At 40.0% G+C, this 15,336-nt stretch overlaps 1 protein-coding gene across 1 annotated transcript in view; it reads left to right on the forward strand.

Moving 5' to 3' along the window:
* The window catches only part of LOC311486165 (mucin-2-like), a gene marked incomplete at its 5' end in the record, with an annotated part of 45,693 nt that overhangs the window by 14,692 nt on the left and 15,665 nt on the right, over positions 1-15,336 (forward strand). The window contains 25 exons of the mRNA XM_084541926.1: positions 146-374; positions 960-1,085; positions 1,170-1,287; positions 1,498-1,636; positions 2,165-2,275; positions 2,420-2,489; positions 3,520-3,657; positions 4,043-4,207; positions 4,291-4,385; positions 4,486-4,612; positions 5,035-5,287; positions 5,661-5,713; positions 8,000-8,100; positions 8,239-8,390; positions 8,487-8,625; positions 8,874-8,984; positions 9,483-9,662; positions 9,773-10,012; positions 10,637-10,793; positions 12,424-12,552; positions 12,685-12,835; positions 12,961-13,004; positions 13,098-13,304; positions 13,394-14,052; positions 15,028-15,154. Coding sequence (XP_084398052.1) covers positions 146-374; positions 960-1,085; positions 1,170-1,287; positions 1,498-1,636; positions 2,165-2,275; positions 2,420-2,489; positions 3,520-3,657; positions 4,043-4,207; positions 4,291-4,385; positions 4,486-4,612; positions 5,035-5,287; positions 5,661-5,713; positions 8,000-8,100; positions 8,239-8,390; positions 8,487-8,625; positions 8,874-8,984; positions 9,483-9,662; positions 9,773-10,012; positions 10,637-10,793; positions 12,424-12,552; positions 12,685-12,835; positions 12,961-13,004; positions 13,098-13,304; positions 13,394-14,052; positions 15,028-15,154 — 4,021 coding nt within the window. The remainder of the gene's footprint in view (positions 1-145; positions 375-959; positions 1,086-1,169; positions 1,288-1,497; positions 1,637-2,164; positions 2,276-2,419; positions 2,490-3,519; positions 3,658-4,042; positions 4,208-4,290; positions 4,386-4,485; positions 4,613-5,034; positions 5,288-5,660; positions 5,714-7,999; positions 8,101-8,238; positions 8,391-8,486; positions 8,626-8,873; positions 8,985-9,482; positions 9,663-9,772; positions 10,013-10,636; positions 10,794-12,423; positions 12,553-12,684; positions 12,836-12,960; positions 13,005-13,097; positions 13,305-13,393; positions 14,053-15,027; positions 15,155-15,336) is intronic.

Genomic DNA, 15,336 nt, shown 5'->3' on the forward strand with positions numbered 1-15,336 from the left:
AAGTACCTGCACCATAGCCTCACACAGGAAAATAATTACCAGCCATTAGCCACATTAATTTCTAAAAACTCCACAGTTTGCCACGAATTATCAATGGATAACATGTCTGTTCCTGGTCTTTTACTGTTCATCTGTCTCTTTGCAGAAACCTTTGTGTCAGCAGATCCTCACCGGTCCGGCTTTCCAAAGCTGTCACAGTCTGCTGGACATCGACTCCTTCACTTCTGCCTGCATTTCAGACCTGTGCCACTGTGGCAGTGGGGGAAAAAAAACAGTAGATCCCTCCTGCCTGTGCAACACCATGTCTGAATTCTCCAGGCAGTGTGTCCATGCTGGCGGCAAGCCCGATAACTGGAGAACCAAAGAACTCTGCTGTGAGTACTGTTTAGACACGGCTAATTAAATATTCTCCAACACTGATTCCATCCAGTCCAGTTATTCCAGACATAGACAAGTCTATGACAAATGTTGAAGAACTACACTCTGACACCAGACAACCCAGAAATAAACATCATTCATGTTTTCCCACTACATTTTTATGGAAAATACTGTGTAGAGTTTTTTTTTTTAATTTTATTTAACATACTCATTAAATAATCCTGAAGCTTATTCTAAGCTTCTTCTTGATGATTTTGGACTGTGGCAGAAGTTTCTAGCTATAGGTTGTTCAAGGGTGTGCTTGTTGACACGGACTAAACTAGTCCCTAATTAAACACTGAGGCCAGTGTGAGTAATGTGAGTGAGCTGATTTTTAAAAACATGATCATCATGTCCTCCATAACATTAGGTTTGCCTTAACACATCTCAAAGCTTAGGAGTTAGGAGTTTAGAATACTGTAAAACTGTGGCAGTCCATTCAGAATCTGGAACCAGGCTACAATACAAATGTTTATGTGCATGAATGTTAATCAGAGAAGTAAAGCAAGTTAAGTAGTAAGGAACAATTGATGTATTCACAGGGAAATCTTGTCCCTACCAAATGGAGTACAAAGAGTGTGGGAGTCCCTGTGCTGATACCTGCTCCAACCCAGAGGCCAGCCATACCTGTGACAACCACTGTATCGACGGATGCTTCTGCCCTGCAGGTGCAGCAGACAGTCCTATGCATGCAATTGCACACATACACATTGTGTTTCAGTACACTACAGTATTACTCTGATTGCTTACAGGCATGGTGCTCGATGATTTAAATGGAAAGGGCTGTATTCCACTGAGTGAGTGCTCCTGCAGCTACAACGGCAAGATCTATAGTCCTGGAGAGTCCTACTCCAGCAGCTGCAAGAAATGGTATGACATACAGCACGTCAGTTTGTCTTGACGTAAAAGAACATGCAGCATTATGGCAAATGTGTGCACTTGCTAGAACCAATATATGTGCACAGAAGCACAATAGGTCCATTGACGTGTATCTAGTCCAGTCTATAACAGCTTTGGAGATGTTTCAGATGGATTGATCAAATCCACTGGCAATTAAGATTAAACTGTGTGCATTGACAGTGTGTGTGAGGGCGGTCACTGGAGGTGTACAGAAGAGGATTGTTCAGGAACCTGCGCTGTGGACGGAGGAGCTCACGTCAGGACCTTCGATGAAAAAGTCTACACCTTTCATGGGGACTGCTCCTATGTTCTGGCTAAGGTAGAAACACAATAATCACCGCTGTTATACCCCACACCTGCACAACCTTATGGTTCAGACATGGCAAGTTCAAAGCTATATAGATAGAAGGCTGTGGTTAGTGTGAGTGAAAATAATAAGAATAATGGAGTAGAGTTTGTAATCTCTTATACATCCCATATATTCAGTCTGTTCATTTGAATATTAAAACTAATTGGACACTGGTCACTTTTTAAATTTCCTAATACATCTTTTAATAACTATACAGTAATGTAATACAGTGTGTGATACATTTATATTACTTTCTTTTTTCATAAAAATAATGATGAATGGAACATTTTCACTACTTTTAAAAGTTTGCTTTAATTAAATATATACTGTATAATTCCCTAATATTATCCCCTGATAATAACTTCAACCACTACTTGTATATGTGCTGCTCACAACTGTGCAGCATACTACAGCTAACAAATACACGCTTGCTCTCCTATTTTCCACTGCATGTTCAGTTCAGAAATGTTTGAATAGCTTTGTGTGATGTGTGTTTAGGACTGCAGTGGAACCAAGTTTGTGGTACAGGGAGAACTGGTACAGTGTGGCATGACGGAAAGTGAAACCTGCCTCAAGTCTGTTACCCTGGGTTTGTCTGGAGGGGCTAATGTGAGTGGAACACACAGATTCTCTCTTTCAACACACACACATGCCTATGTACTTCTCCCGTTTCAGACAGAAAGTTTTTCTGTATTACAATCAGTAATCATGTAAATGTGTCAATACTAATATTGTGTTTCCTTCTATACAAAGGTTATCACTATTCTCCCCAGTGGTGTGGTTTTCATGAATGGCATCTATGCTCAGTTACCCTTCTCTGCTGGTGAGTTGTTTCACTATACATTATGCACCCCTGACTTTCTCCCAACACATAGCATGTACAACAAGACACATACACCAACGGGCTACATTATAACGACACTGTTTTTTTCTATATATTTTTCAAATTTAACAATGTGAAGAAGGGAGGTGTGTAACAACACTTGAATTGCTGTAAAGCTTCTTAGTTTTTTTCTTTGAAGGCCAAACTAGGATCTCTTTCTTGACTCCATTAACTGCTACTGTAAATACAGTTTTGACTTCATCCTTTAGTATGTTTATACAGTATAATGTACTGTAGAAATGTGTGCTATCTTCCTTTTTTTTAAATTCTGTAAAGTGAAATATTATAAGACACAAAATATGGCATATTGTGGTTAGAGCTGCTGTCCATGGCTCATTATAGAAATAATTCACAGTACTGGCTGACAGTAAATGCAAGTATAATACAGGTGGAGAACGATGTCCTCATCTATGCAGTTGCAACACCTACTGGTCAGCACCAGCTCCTACACAAAAATTAATGCAGCGTTAAAGTTGGGGTGTGTAATACTCTACGTGTTAGAATAGAATAGAATGGAATGTCTTTATTGTCATTGTACAGGTACAACAAAACAGATACACTGTACCTGTCTTTGTCAGGCAACAACACAGCATCCAGGTCGCTATCACACCTCTGGAGCTCAACATTACCAACAAGGACTGCCATGTATATGGAATGATAATAATGCAAATAATGAATTAAAACGCTTATAAAAGCACTAAGAGGGCTTTGGGAGAGAGACAATGAGAGTTTATATAAGACATTTCTCAACAGCACATGCTGAATTTGTGTTTTGGCATAGGCTCAGTAATGTCATTTCTCATTATTTTATAATATCTATATTTATTTCTCTAAACATCCAGTGACTGTTTTCACACAACCCTTCCCTACAAATTGACCATGTCTATCTATCTACCTGACTGCGGGTCTACTGCTGAAGTACCTTCCACTTTTTGACAAGCTCACCTCCAACATTTCTCTTGACCTCTAGTTGGGATCACTGCCATCGGAGGATCCTCATTCTATCTGCTGGTACAGACGTCTGTTGGCCTTCTGTTGGAGGTGCAGCTAAAGCCAGTGATGCAGCTCTACATCACAGTGACCAGCGATTACCAGGCCAAGACCTGTGGTACGTACACTAAAGTAATATCAGACTGAAAAAAATTAGAAAATATAGGGCTAACAGGATATACAATGTATACCGATATAGAATGTATTAGAATATAGATATATGGACTAAGCATGAGATATAATGTATTATATGTATATATAAAGTCTAATATAAAGAGTTTTATAAGATATATAAGTTATGAGATACAGTATATAAATTACATATCAAATATATAGTAGTTACACAGTCAGGATTTGGCAAGCAAATCCAAATGAGTTGAAGGAGTTAAATCTGGTTTAATCTTAATCTAGAACTAGATGAACAGAAACACAATGAAGCCATATTGCTATCAACACTGTAAAAGGATTGGTACTGTTATTAATACGATGGTGTCTGTCTGCAGGTTTGTGTGGGAACTTCAACAGCAACCAAGCTGATGACTTCCTTAAGCTCAGTGGTGTTACCGATGCCACAGCAGCTGGTTTTGCCAACAGCTGGAAGACACGTGCTGGTTGCCCCGATGTTCAGCCCAACTTTGAGAATCCCTGCAGCCTCAGTCTAGAAAATGGTAGGTGTGACACAGCTGGATTCTCTGTTATCACTGTGGGTTCTTCAGAATGACTGATGGCTGTCCTTGTGTGTCAATGACAGAGAAGTACGCCCAGCACTGGTGTTCCATGCTGACTGACCCTCATGGAGTGTTTGCCTCCTGTCACTCTGAGATCAGCCCTGACGCTTATAAAGAGGTACTCACTGATAAAGTCTGGACATCTCTCTGCTTACTGTACCTGACAAGTACCCTGACAGCTGATTGGAACTCACACGGTTTACTTTGTTTTCTCACAGAACTGCATGTATGACAGCTGTAATTCTGAGAAAAGTGAAGACTGCATGTGTGCAGCGGTCTCCTCCTATGTCCATGCCTGTGCAGGTGCAGGAATCCAGATCAGTGGATGGAGGAACACCATCTGTGGTGAGTAGTGAGAAATAGTAAGACAGAGGAGTTCTATGCATAACTATTATATCGTATTAAAGAATAGCTCCTTAATCTTTCCTGCAATTAGTTTGTGAACATTGTTAAATTAAAGCTGAGACTCTGCACTTGTTCCACATTCATTATAAAACTGTAACTTGATAATGTTTTGGTAAGCACTGTCCAAAAATATACTGACCTAACTGTACATACCAACAAACAGATGACAACAATTAAATGTGCCTGTAAATTGGGTTAAGTACCAATAGGTAGAAAAGCACTTTGCATCTTCACACATTATCATCTTTATCAGCCTTGCACCCTCCTCTACAATAACAACATTAACAACAGTAATCATAATACCATTGCAGTGCAATATTCTCACAGTTTTTCACTGATTCTGTGGTCTGACCCTCCCTCAGGGAAATATGCAAGCTGCCCCAGCAGCATGGTGTACTCCTACAACATCACATCCAACAGTCGCACTTGCCGCTGCATCGGCTCCACAGACCTTAACTGTCACGTCTCCTTCCCACCCATCGACGGCTGTATCTGTGCGGAGGGAACCTACATGGATGACTCTGGGAAGTGTGTCCCATCCAAGTCTTGTCCCTGTTATGACAAAGGCACATTGGTTCCTCCTGGAGAGGTCATCAACAAGGATGGGGTGATGTGGTATGAAAATCTTATACTGTACAGTATTTTACATATGGTTTGGCAGGTTCACACTGATTTCCATGTGCCACAGTCAGTATGTTAGTCTGAAAGATCCAATGTGTAATGTTTTGAACACCAAAGTAAGTTCAAACGCTGTACTATATAGATTGGTTTTGCTCTTGTTTTTGTTTTTAAACTGTTTATAACTGACATTGCTTACCTACTGGGGTATGGAGACAACAGTGGCAGGTTTTGAATTTTCACTGTTGTTCTTTAGATTTTGATTATTTGGTCTTTTTTGTGATATAATGAATATATTACAAATATGTTAACAGCTGCTGTAAGGTCACACTGTATGTATGTTGATGTGTTTTTCATATTTCCACTCAAGCACCTGCAAGGAGGGCAAACTCCGCTGCATTGGAGAGGTTATTGTACAGCCACGTAAGTGACACTTGACTATGTAACGGCTACTTTATTTCTTGTCACATAATCATATAGGTACTTGTCTTATATGAGTCACATGCTAGGTCAGAGTATGAAAAATGAAAATTTTATGATTTGATTTACCTTTGGCATGATGGAGAGGGAGCTGAGCGGCCCATTCAGGGAGTAATTGATACAGTATTGTATTTAACCTCCTTGGTTTACATTGGGAAATCGAGACATGTTCTGTGTGGTCAAATACCCTGAGAAAATCCCCAAACTCCATTACCGCCCTCTTCTGGCGTTAACGAGTAACTAAACATTGGGTGGAACCAGCACTTGTCATGCACAGCAGTCTCTGCACGGTTAAGTATCCACTTTTATTCTATACACCAGAATAACCCATTGTCAACGTGTCCTCTCACACACCTGTTTCCCATTATTTAGAACCATTTGAGCACTTGTCCATATTTACAGGTAAATGTTATTGTGCTCCTCCCCGTGCTCCTCCTCTGTAGTTTAAAACACTCTTCTGTTTAGTTTTATTACACTTTTATAGTGAACATTACATAAACTCCAAAAAAGCAAAACGACAAAAAACACATGAGTAATGACACACCCAAAAACTGGTTTTGTTGTTTGTTTTTTAACTACTTTGAGTACACAGGTCCAGCTATTGTGGAGGACAAACATTTCTCCTGCCCTCTTCATGCGTCCTGAACTTGAAGAGGTTTCCAGAGCTCTGTCAGGCTCCCGTGAGCTCTGACAGTCCTTTGGTGTTGGGTCAGAGACAACACTGTCAGAGTCCCTCACATCACTTCCTGGGACACCATGGTGATCCCAGTCGGCTTCCATGTTTGTTTCAGTCTTTTTCTGGAGCCACATTCTTCGTCTTTGCATTGAGCATCTGATTTACATGTCTCTTTACTCATGTTCCATTTACATTCACCAAACATGTTACAGCACCCAAAACATCAGTAATTACAGTTGGCAATACAATGCTGTAATGGCAATGCTGCTTCATTCTTTGCAAGAGACCATTTGAAGTTCTGGACCAATCTTTCAGCCTACTCGTCGACTGGTTGATAAGCTGGTCTTATCAAGTCTCTGTCAAGTCTTAACAGGTGAACTGCATTCATCTCAAGGAATGACTCAAATTCACTGGAAGTAAACTGGGGTCCATTGTTCGTCACCACCTCTTCTGTCAACCTGTAGGATGCAAAGAGATTTCTTAAAACCTCAACAGTTTTGCTGGCTGTGTTGGTCTCTTTGTGAATTATGTCAGGCCAGTGAGCATTACATCCCTACCAATCAGACACAACTGCTCATTGTGCTCTGTAAAATCCAGGTGTATTCTCTCCCATGGACCCATAGCCCATTTCCATTTCCATTTCCATAATTTTCAATGTCCTTAGCGAGTGTTAGCCATCAAAAAAACTTCTGGACAGAGCCTTTCATTTTCACCATTTCCCAGTGGCTGTCATGTAACTATGCCACTAATCTGCTTTGTAAATTTTCAGAAACCACCACTCTGAAATCCCTGAGAACACAATCCTCTTCTATTGTGAGCTCAAAACATCACTTGACGTATGACTGCAGAACCTCCTCTGGTACTTTGGCTTTTGCCAGCACAGGATCTCTTTGGGTTTCCTGTCCAATATCTTTTGCAGTGAGACACAGTCTGTCTAAGTAAGACACCCAAGTGTCAAGTGCCTGAGCTTGGACATCCACATGTGCATAGCATATATTTTTTCCCTTCCATCCAGGAGCGGCACGCCTTGGCAATGTGTCCTTTCTTTTTACATGCTCAGCATTCCACCTCCTTGAAACAGCAGTCGCATGGCAAGTGTCCTTTACCAGTGGATCTGTAATATGGCTGTATACCTCTTTTTTCGGTGTGGCTGTTTTTGCAGTGGCATTAGCTTTGAAGGACTTGTGTGACCACTGCTGTGCATTCTGCTTTATCACCTCAAGAGCAAGTCCCATCTCATACGCTCCTGCCAATGTCAAATCTTTAGTTGTGAAGGTCAGTACTTTTAACCTTGCACTCATATCGGCAAGTACTCACTTACAGACTCCTCTCTCTGATTCCTGGAGTTGGACCTGTATCTTTTTGCAATGAAGTAAGTCTTTGGCACAAAACGCCCCCACAGCAAATCAGTTAACTCTGACAACATTTTCTCAGACATTTTTAGCGGTGCACATTAGTCCATCAGCAAGGTGTGGTTGTTCTTAAAAGAATTTTAAGACCAAGACTGATTTTGGAATACAGTCATTTATTTTAGATGTGTCTTTTCTCAACAGCCTGCGCTTCTCCCATGATGTATGTCAACTGCTCTGCTAAGAGTCCAGATGCAAAGGGTATTGAGTGTGAGAAGAGTTGCAACACGTTGGACATGGCTTGTGTAAGTCACAATTTCCCAAGCACTGAGTAGATAAACAAAGACTATTTTGGATAATCATGATAGTGGCATCAAATAAAATGTTTACTGTAAAATGTGTAAAATCATACCACATGTTTGAGGTGTGGTCTTTTTCTGTAGGTGTCTACGGGGTGCGTCTCTGGCTGCATGTGCCCATCTGGGATGGTATCTGATGGTAAAGGGGGCTGCATCAAGCCAGAGGCCTGTCCCTGTTTACAGAATGGTGTCTCCTATCAGCCTGGAGAGACCATCAAAGTTGACTGTAATACCTGGTAAGTGAATCATGATTAAAATTAAATGAAAAAGAGCTAGAAAATCCACGTCTTTTACTATGAGCCAGATCTTATCTAATCTGTATGCATTCTCAGCACATGTAAAGACAGGAAGTGGCAGTGCACCACTGACCAGTGTGATGGAACCTGCTCCGTCTATGGTGCTGGACATTACATGACTTTTGATAAGAAGCGCTTCACTTTTGATGGCAGCTGTGAATACGTTCTTACTCAGGTATGAATGCACATGAAAACAGATGGTGAAGTAACTGATGGGCATGTGCTAATGCAGTCCAAGCAGCAATAAGTATTCTGCTGGGCAATTTAATGCAATATCTAACATATTTTTTAAATATTTTAGTGTAAACTAGTTAATTTCAGACAAATATCCATTTTCTCTGACCAAAAATGGAAAAGAGTAACCAACAAGAGACTAATCACAAATTTATTTTGTGTATCCGTGTGTGTATCTACCCCTCTCAGGACTACTGTGGCAGTGCTCAGAGTAGTGGAACATTCAGAGTGATCACTGAGAATGTTCCCTGCGGAACCACAGGAACCAGCTGCTCCAAGACCATCAAGATCTTCTTGGGGGTAAACAGTCCATTTAAAGCAATAAGTGTGCCGAGACAAAGGCAACTTTTCGAGAGGCAAAACTGTTGACTATGATCATTTCATCATCTTCACTAAGCATTATACAAATAGGAAGAGTACAATTATCTTGCCATTTGCATTGATGAAACTAAACTTTTAAATGTCATGTCTCTAAAATGTAGAGAAAATCAAAACAATTGGTCTCTTGTACACGTATAAAACACGTTTTCCTCTACATTGAAAGACAGATGTGTTTTGAGGCAACAGAGCTTTGAAAATGTTTCATTTCATCTTACACATCCAGCTGTTCTTGTTTTGTTAGTTGGCTTAAATCATTCAATAGTTACATTTTTATAATTATTTTTCTCAAGTTTCTCATTTGTGTTTCTTTGTAACCAAGGCATGTACCTGAATGTATGAGAAAAAAGTTGATGTTTCTGTAAAATTGTTCTACAATCAATTTTTAAGGAACAACGTGATGTCTTTTCCCTTGTTCAGACTGCGGAACTGGTTCTAACAGAGGGAAGTTACCAGCTGCTTTCACGTGGAAATGAAGAAACTGTTCCATTCAGTTACAGAACTATGGGCATCTACTTAGTTGTTGAAGCCAACAATGGACTCATTCTCATGTGGGACAGGAAGACCAGCTTGTTCATCAGACTCAGCCCAAAATATAAGGTAACCTGGAAACACAGTGGATTAAGGTTTTTGTTTTTAATATGACTGCTAAGAGCACAAAATACCCAGCTTTATTGATCAAAGTGATATCAGAAACTTTACTTTTTCAGGGTCATGTGTGTGGATTGTGTGGCAACTATGACAGCAGTGCAAATAATGACTTCACTACAAGATCTCATGCTGTGGTGGTAAACCCCCTGGTATTCGGTAACAGCTGGAAGGATTTACCAAGCTGTCCCGATGCTCACAACATAACTAGCCCTTGCACCACCAACCCGTACAGACAGTCATGGTCTCAGAAACAGTGCAGTATCATACAAAGTGATGTCTTCTCTGCCTGCCATTCCACTGTAAGTTCTTGTTTGAAATCATGTTTTTTTGTTGTAGTACTTCTTTTTTCACACTGCATGCAACACCAAATAATATGTCATGTTAAGTCAAAGCTTATAACTTCTCCATTAAATAGAACCTCAAAGATTAATTACTTTGAATGACAATAAATTTACTTTCACCACCAGCAAATTAATCACTGGGCAATATTTTCACTTCTAAACAAGAAACATGAATATATACTGTATGTTGACAGGGTTTTGGGCATATACAGTCTTCAGATGTGAAATTATTCAGTGTCAGTATTCTTATTTAGACATGTTCGCAGTCACAACTAAAGTTAGATACCCAAGAATTAACTTAAAACAGAACAAAACATACAATAATAAAGAAAGACAAAACAGACAAAAAAGACCCCAAGGTGAAGGGTGATTTAATCTCAAACAGTGTGCTTTATAGTCCATAAATTGCACTATACTAAAATCTTACTTTTTGATTAGTAACAGTAGCTGTTAGATATATGGAGCAGAGTTAAAATGACAGTGTTTGCCATTGAGATGTAATGAAATGGAAGTTATATGTTGAGGAAGTGTTCTTTTATACTTGTTTAACTCATTAGCGTATCTTTATACATTTCTCTGTAGGTGGATCCCACTCCATACTATGACGCATGTGTGTTTGACTCCTGTGCTTGTGACACCGGTGGAGATTGTGAGTGTTTCTGCACTGCTGTGGCTGCTTATGCTGAATCCTGTAATCAAGCTGGCATCTGCGTACGTTGGAGAACCCCTAAAATCTGCCGTGAGTAGTCCGAATTCATACAGTTTGTCTGAGTTTAACTATTTTAATGACAAAGACAATCTATTGGGCATTCATAAGGTACATTAAATATAACCTTTCATATCTAAATATCTACCAGAGTAACAATAGTCTTGCAGTAGTCAACTAGGAGTCTAGAAGTCTAGTCTACTAGGTAGCCAGTACGGTTTCATTGGGGTATTTAGGTTATATCAAAATACAAAGGATGATTTTGTAGTTTGACAAAACTTCTTAGAACGTCTTCTTTTCTGAATGTATTCTTTCCTGCCCCTAAGCTTTCACTATAAATAATGCAAAATCATTGCAGCAAGCCACAATTTGAGATAGTAATACCCTTTCAAGAACTTGTTGACATTCAGTAGTTCACTATGCACTGTGTTCAATATACACTTATTCCTACTTATTTTTTTTTAACTTAACGAAACACCACTGAAGGGAGGTGCTCACTTGAAAACCCCAATGACATGCTGCATACTGCTGTTGTCTAGGCCAGGTTCCCGATGTCTTCATATTGTTTGGTAGCTATGGTTAGCTGCTGAGCGGGCCATACAAGCCAGCAGCGTTAGGTTAGCTTATGTTTCACAATGTTTGAATTATCCTCTGCTGCTTTGTGGGCCTACAAGCCAGCAGCATTTACTTAGTTTATTTAGATTTTAGGTTAAGCTAGCCAGTAGCATTTGGTTAGCTTATATTTCACAAGGTTTGAGTTAGCGTCAGCTGCTGAATGGGGCATACAAGCCAGCAGTATTTACTTAGTTTATTTAGATTGTAGGTTAAGCATCATATTATATGACTGTAGGTTTGTTAGGATTTCTCAGCTGGACAGGGCCTCTAAATGTGTTTTGCCTGGGATTTTGGCACAAGGGATTGTTACATCTAATCCTGTGTATTAATGAATGTTTCAATGATTTTTATATGTATATTCTATTCTTTTTGGAATTTAAAATTTAATCTCCATAAATATTCTCTCGTCTCTTATGCATTTTGTGTTCTTTTTTAAACCTTTAAAACACTTTATAAAAGGCTCCAACAGAAGTATAAAATCAAACATATCTGTGAAGGTTCTCAGTCATCCAGGTCATGGTATATCCAACAAAGGTTCAAAAAAGGGACTTGTAGAGTTTTTTGAGAAGACGTTTCACCACTCATCCGAGTGGCTTCTTCAGTTCTAGGGGACTGGTGGGAAGTTTGAGATTTATTCATTCACACCTTGACACTGGAGCCTCTGATGGACAAGGGTTGTTAGAGCACCAGTCATAGGGAAGAGAAGGGGGACAAAAACAGTCCCCCCTCAAAAACAGGTAAGTACCCAATCGTTAATGGAAATTAGCTGCACCAGTTTCTGGTTGTTAGCATAACACACAAAATTTCAGGAGGAGTTCTTATTTAAACCTCAAACTTCCCACCAGTCCCCAAGAACTGAAGAAGCTACTCGGATGAGTGGTGAAACGTCTCCTCAAAAAACTCTACAAGTCCAGTTGCCTTTTTTGAACCTTTGTTGGATATAAAATCAAACAGGAAAGTAAGAGGGGATTAATTTACACACAGTGTATTTTAATGGTGTGGTTTGTATGGGTGGCTTCTATATAAACAAGTTTTATTATTTTTCCAGCTCTTTTCTGTGATTACTACAATCCACCTGGTGAATGCGAGTGGCACTACATGCCATGTGGTTCCCCTTGCATGAAAACCTGCAAGAACCCATCAGGCAGCTGTTCAACACAAATACCAGCCTTGGAAGGTATGAGATAAGGTTTCTGTATTTCAATTCTTTTCAATTTTCCTTTTTTTCTGAAGCTCTATGGAAGGGAACAAGTATACATGAATTTAATAATTTCATGCACTGTATGAACAGCTGTTTCTTTTTGATTAGGTTGCTATCCAAAGTGCCCTCCGGCTCAGCCATACTTTGATGAGGATACAATGACATGTGTCTCAAATGAACAGTGTGGTTGCTACAGTAAAGAAGGAAAACACTATAATAATGGGGACAAAGTACCAACAACTGAAAACTGTCATACATGGTAGGCCATGCATACGTTATATGTGCAAATTTAGGTAACATATTAATGGAGGTATATTACCTCCACAATATAAAATAAACCATGAGATTAAAATTGACAAAATTTGTATTGTTTTTCTCTTGAAGTACATGTAGTTCACTGAGTATCGAGTGCCATTACGACGCCCAAGGTATGTAAAGATTTAGAGAGATTGAGGATTGTAAAAATACATACTGTACATAAAAGTGTTAATAGGTTAAGAAAACACCTGCTCTCTTTGCAGCTTGTACTTGCACATATCAAGGAAACAAATATCCCACCGGCAGTACCATTTATAACACCACAGATGGACACGGTAACTGCATCACAGCAGTGTGTGGGAAAAATGGTACCATTGACAGGCGTTTATACCCATGCCCAATAACCACAACAACAACCACTACAACTATGACTACATCTTCAACCACATTGTATTTCACAACCACGCCAGGTATGTGCATGTTGTTAATTTTGGAAACTGAGGACAGTATAATATAAGATTTACCACATAACCAACACCTGTATTATGTCTATCCACAGAAATTACCTCAGGTCCATGTAGTCCATGTAAATGGTCGCCATGGTATGACATTAGTTTCCCCACACTGGGATCTCCTGGAGGAGACAATGAAACCTACGAAAAGATTAAAGAGGCAGGACACACGATATGTGACCAACCCAGTCAGATTGAATGCAGAGCTGCGAAATTCCCAGACGTCTCCATTGATGACGTGGGACAAGTGGTGCAGTGTGATCTGGCAAATGGGCTGACATGCCGAAATGAAGACCAGTCAGGTCCGCTAGCCTTGTGCTTTAATTATCAAGTCAGAGTTCTGTGTTGTAACGATGATTCATGCCAGACAACAAAACCTGCAATTTCAGGAACAACTAAACCCAGTACAACACCTTGTCAAGAAGAAGTGTGTGACTGGTCCCAGTGGATAAATATAAATTATCCTCAATTTGGACCTCTTGGTGGAGACAGTGAAACTTTGAATGGGATTATCGAGAAAGGATATAAAATCTGTGAAAATCCAGTAGAGGTGAGGTGTCAGGCTGTGCGCTATCCAGGGGTACCCCTAGATCAATTGAGACAGAAAGTAACATGTAATACTCAAGTGGGATTCGTCTGTAAAAACAACGAACAGTTCCCACCCATTTGTTTAGATTATGAAATAAAGGTGAAGTGTTGCACGACAGTAGAATGCAGCACAACAACAAAATCTGTAGTTCACAGGACAACAGTAACAGAACCAAGCACGACAGCGCAACAACCAACAACCACAACTAAAACAACAACAACTAATCTACTTACAACCACAAAACCTTCTACCACAACTGGAACTACAACTGCAACAACTACAACAACAACTTCTACAATCCCAACACTTCCACCCACCTGCCCTAATGGACATGAAATGACATGTAGTTGGTCACAATGGATCAATCTGGGAAGACCTACACCCGGCCCTGATGGTGGAGAGGATGAATCCATTCAGAAAATAATCTCTGCTGGTTATCATGTTTGTTTTGCTCCACAAGAAGTCCAGTGTAGATCTGTTCTTTACCCAAGTCTTAGCATGTCACAGATAGGGCAAGATGTGATTTGCAACAAAGATGTGGGTCTCTTATGCAACAACAAGCAACAATGGCTTCAGCAGGAGTGTTTTGATTATGAGATACAATTCAAATGTTGTGAGTGTGGACCATCTACAACTCCTTCTACCACAACTAGAACAACTACAACCCAAACAACCACAGGATCTACTACTAAAACACCTGAAACAACGACTACACCTCAACCACTTAGAACTACAACCACAACACGTACTACCACAACTACAACATCTACAATCCCGACACTTCCATCCACCTGCCCTAATGGACATGAAATGACATGCAGTTGGTCAGAATGGATCAATCTGGGAAGACCTACACCCGGCCCTGATGGTGGAGAGGATGAATCCATTCAGAAAATAATCTCTGCTGGTTATCATGTTTGTTTTGCTCCACAAGAAGTCCAGTGTAGATCTGTTCTTTACCCAAGTCTTAGCATGTCACAGATAGGGCAAGATGTGATTTGCAACAAAGATGTGGGTCTCTTATGCAACAACAAGCAACAATGGCTTCAGCAGGAGTGTTTTGATTATGAGATACAATTCAAATGTTGTGAGTGTGGACCATCTACAACTCCTTCTACCACAACTAGAACAACTGCAACCCAAACAACCACAGGATCTACTACTAAAACACCTGAAACAACGACTACACCTCAACCACTTAGAACTACAACCACAACACGTACTACCACAACTGCAACATCTACAATCCCGACACTTCCATCCACCTGCCCTAATGGACATGAAATGACATGTAGTTGGTCAGAATGGATCAATCTGGGAAAACCTACACCCGGCCCTGATGGTGGAGAGGATGAATCCATTCAGAAAATAATCTCTGCTGGTTATCATGTTTGTTTTGCT

This window comes from Chelon labrosus, assembly GCF_963514085.1.
Source record: "Chelon labrosus genome assembly, chromosome: 3".
In the NCBI taxonomy this organism is placed as follows: Eukaryota; Metazoa; Chordata; class Actinopteri; order Mugiliformes; family Mugilidae; genus Chelon; species Chelon labrosus.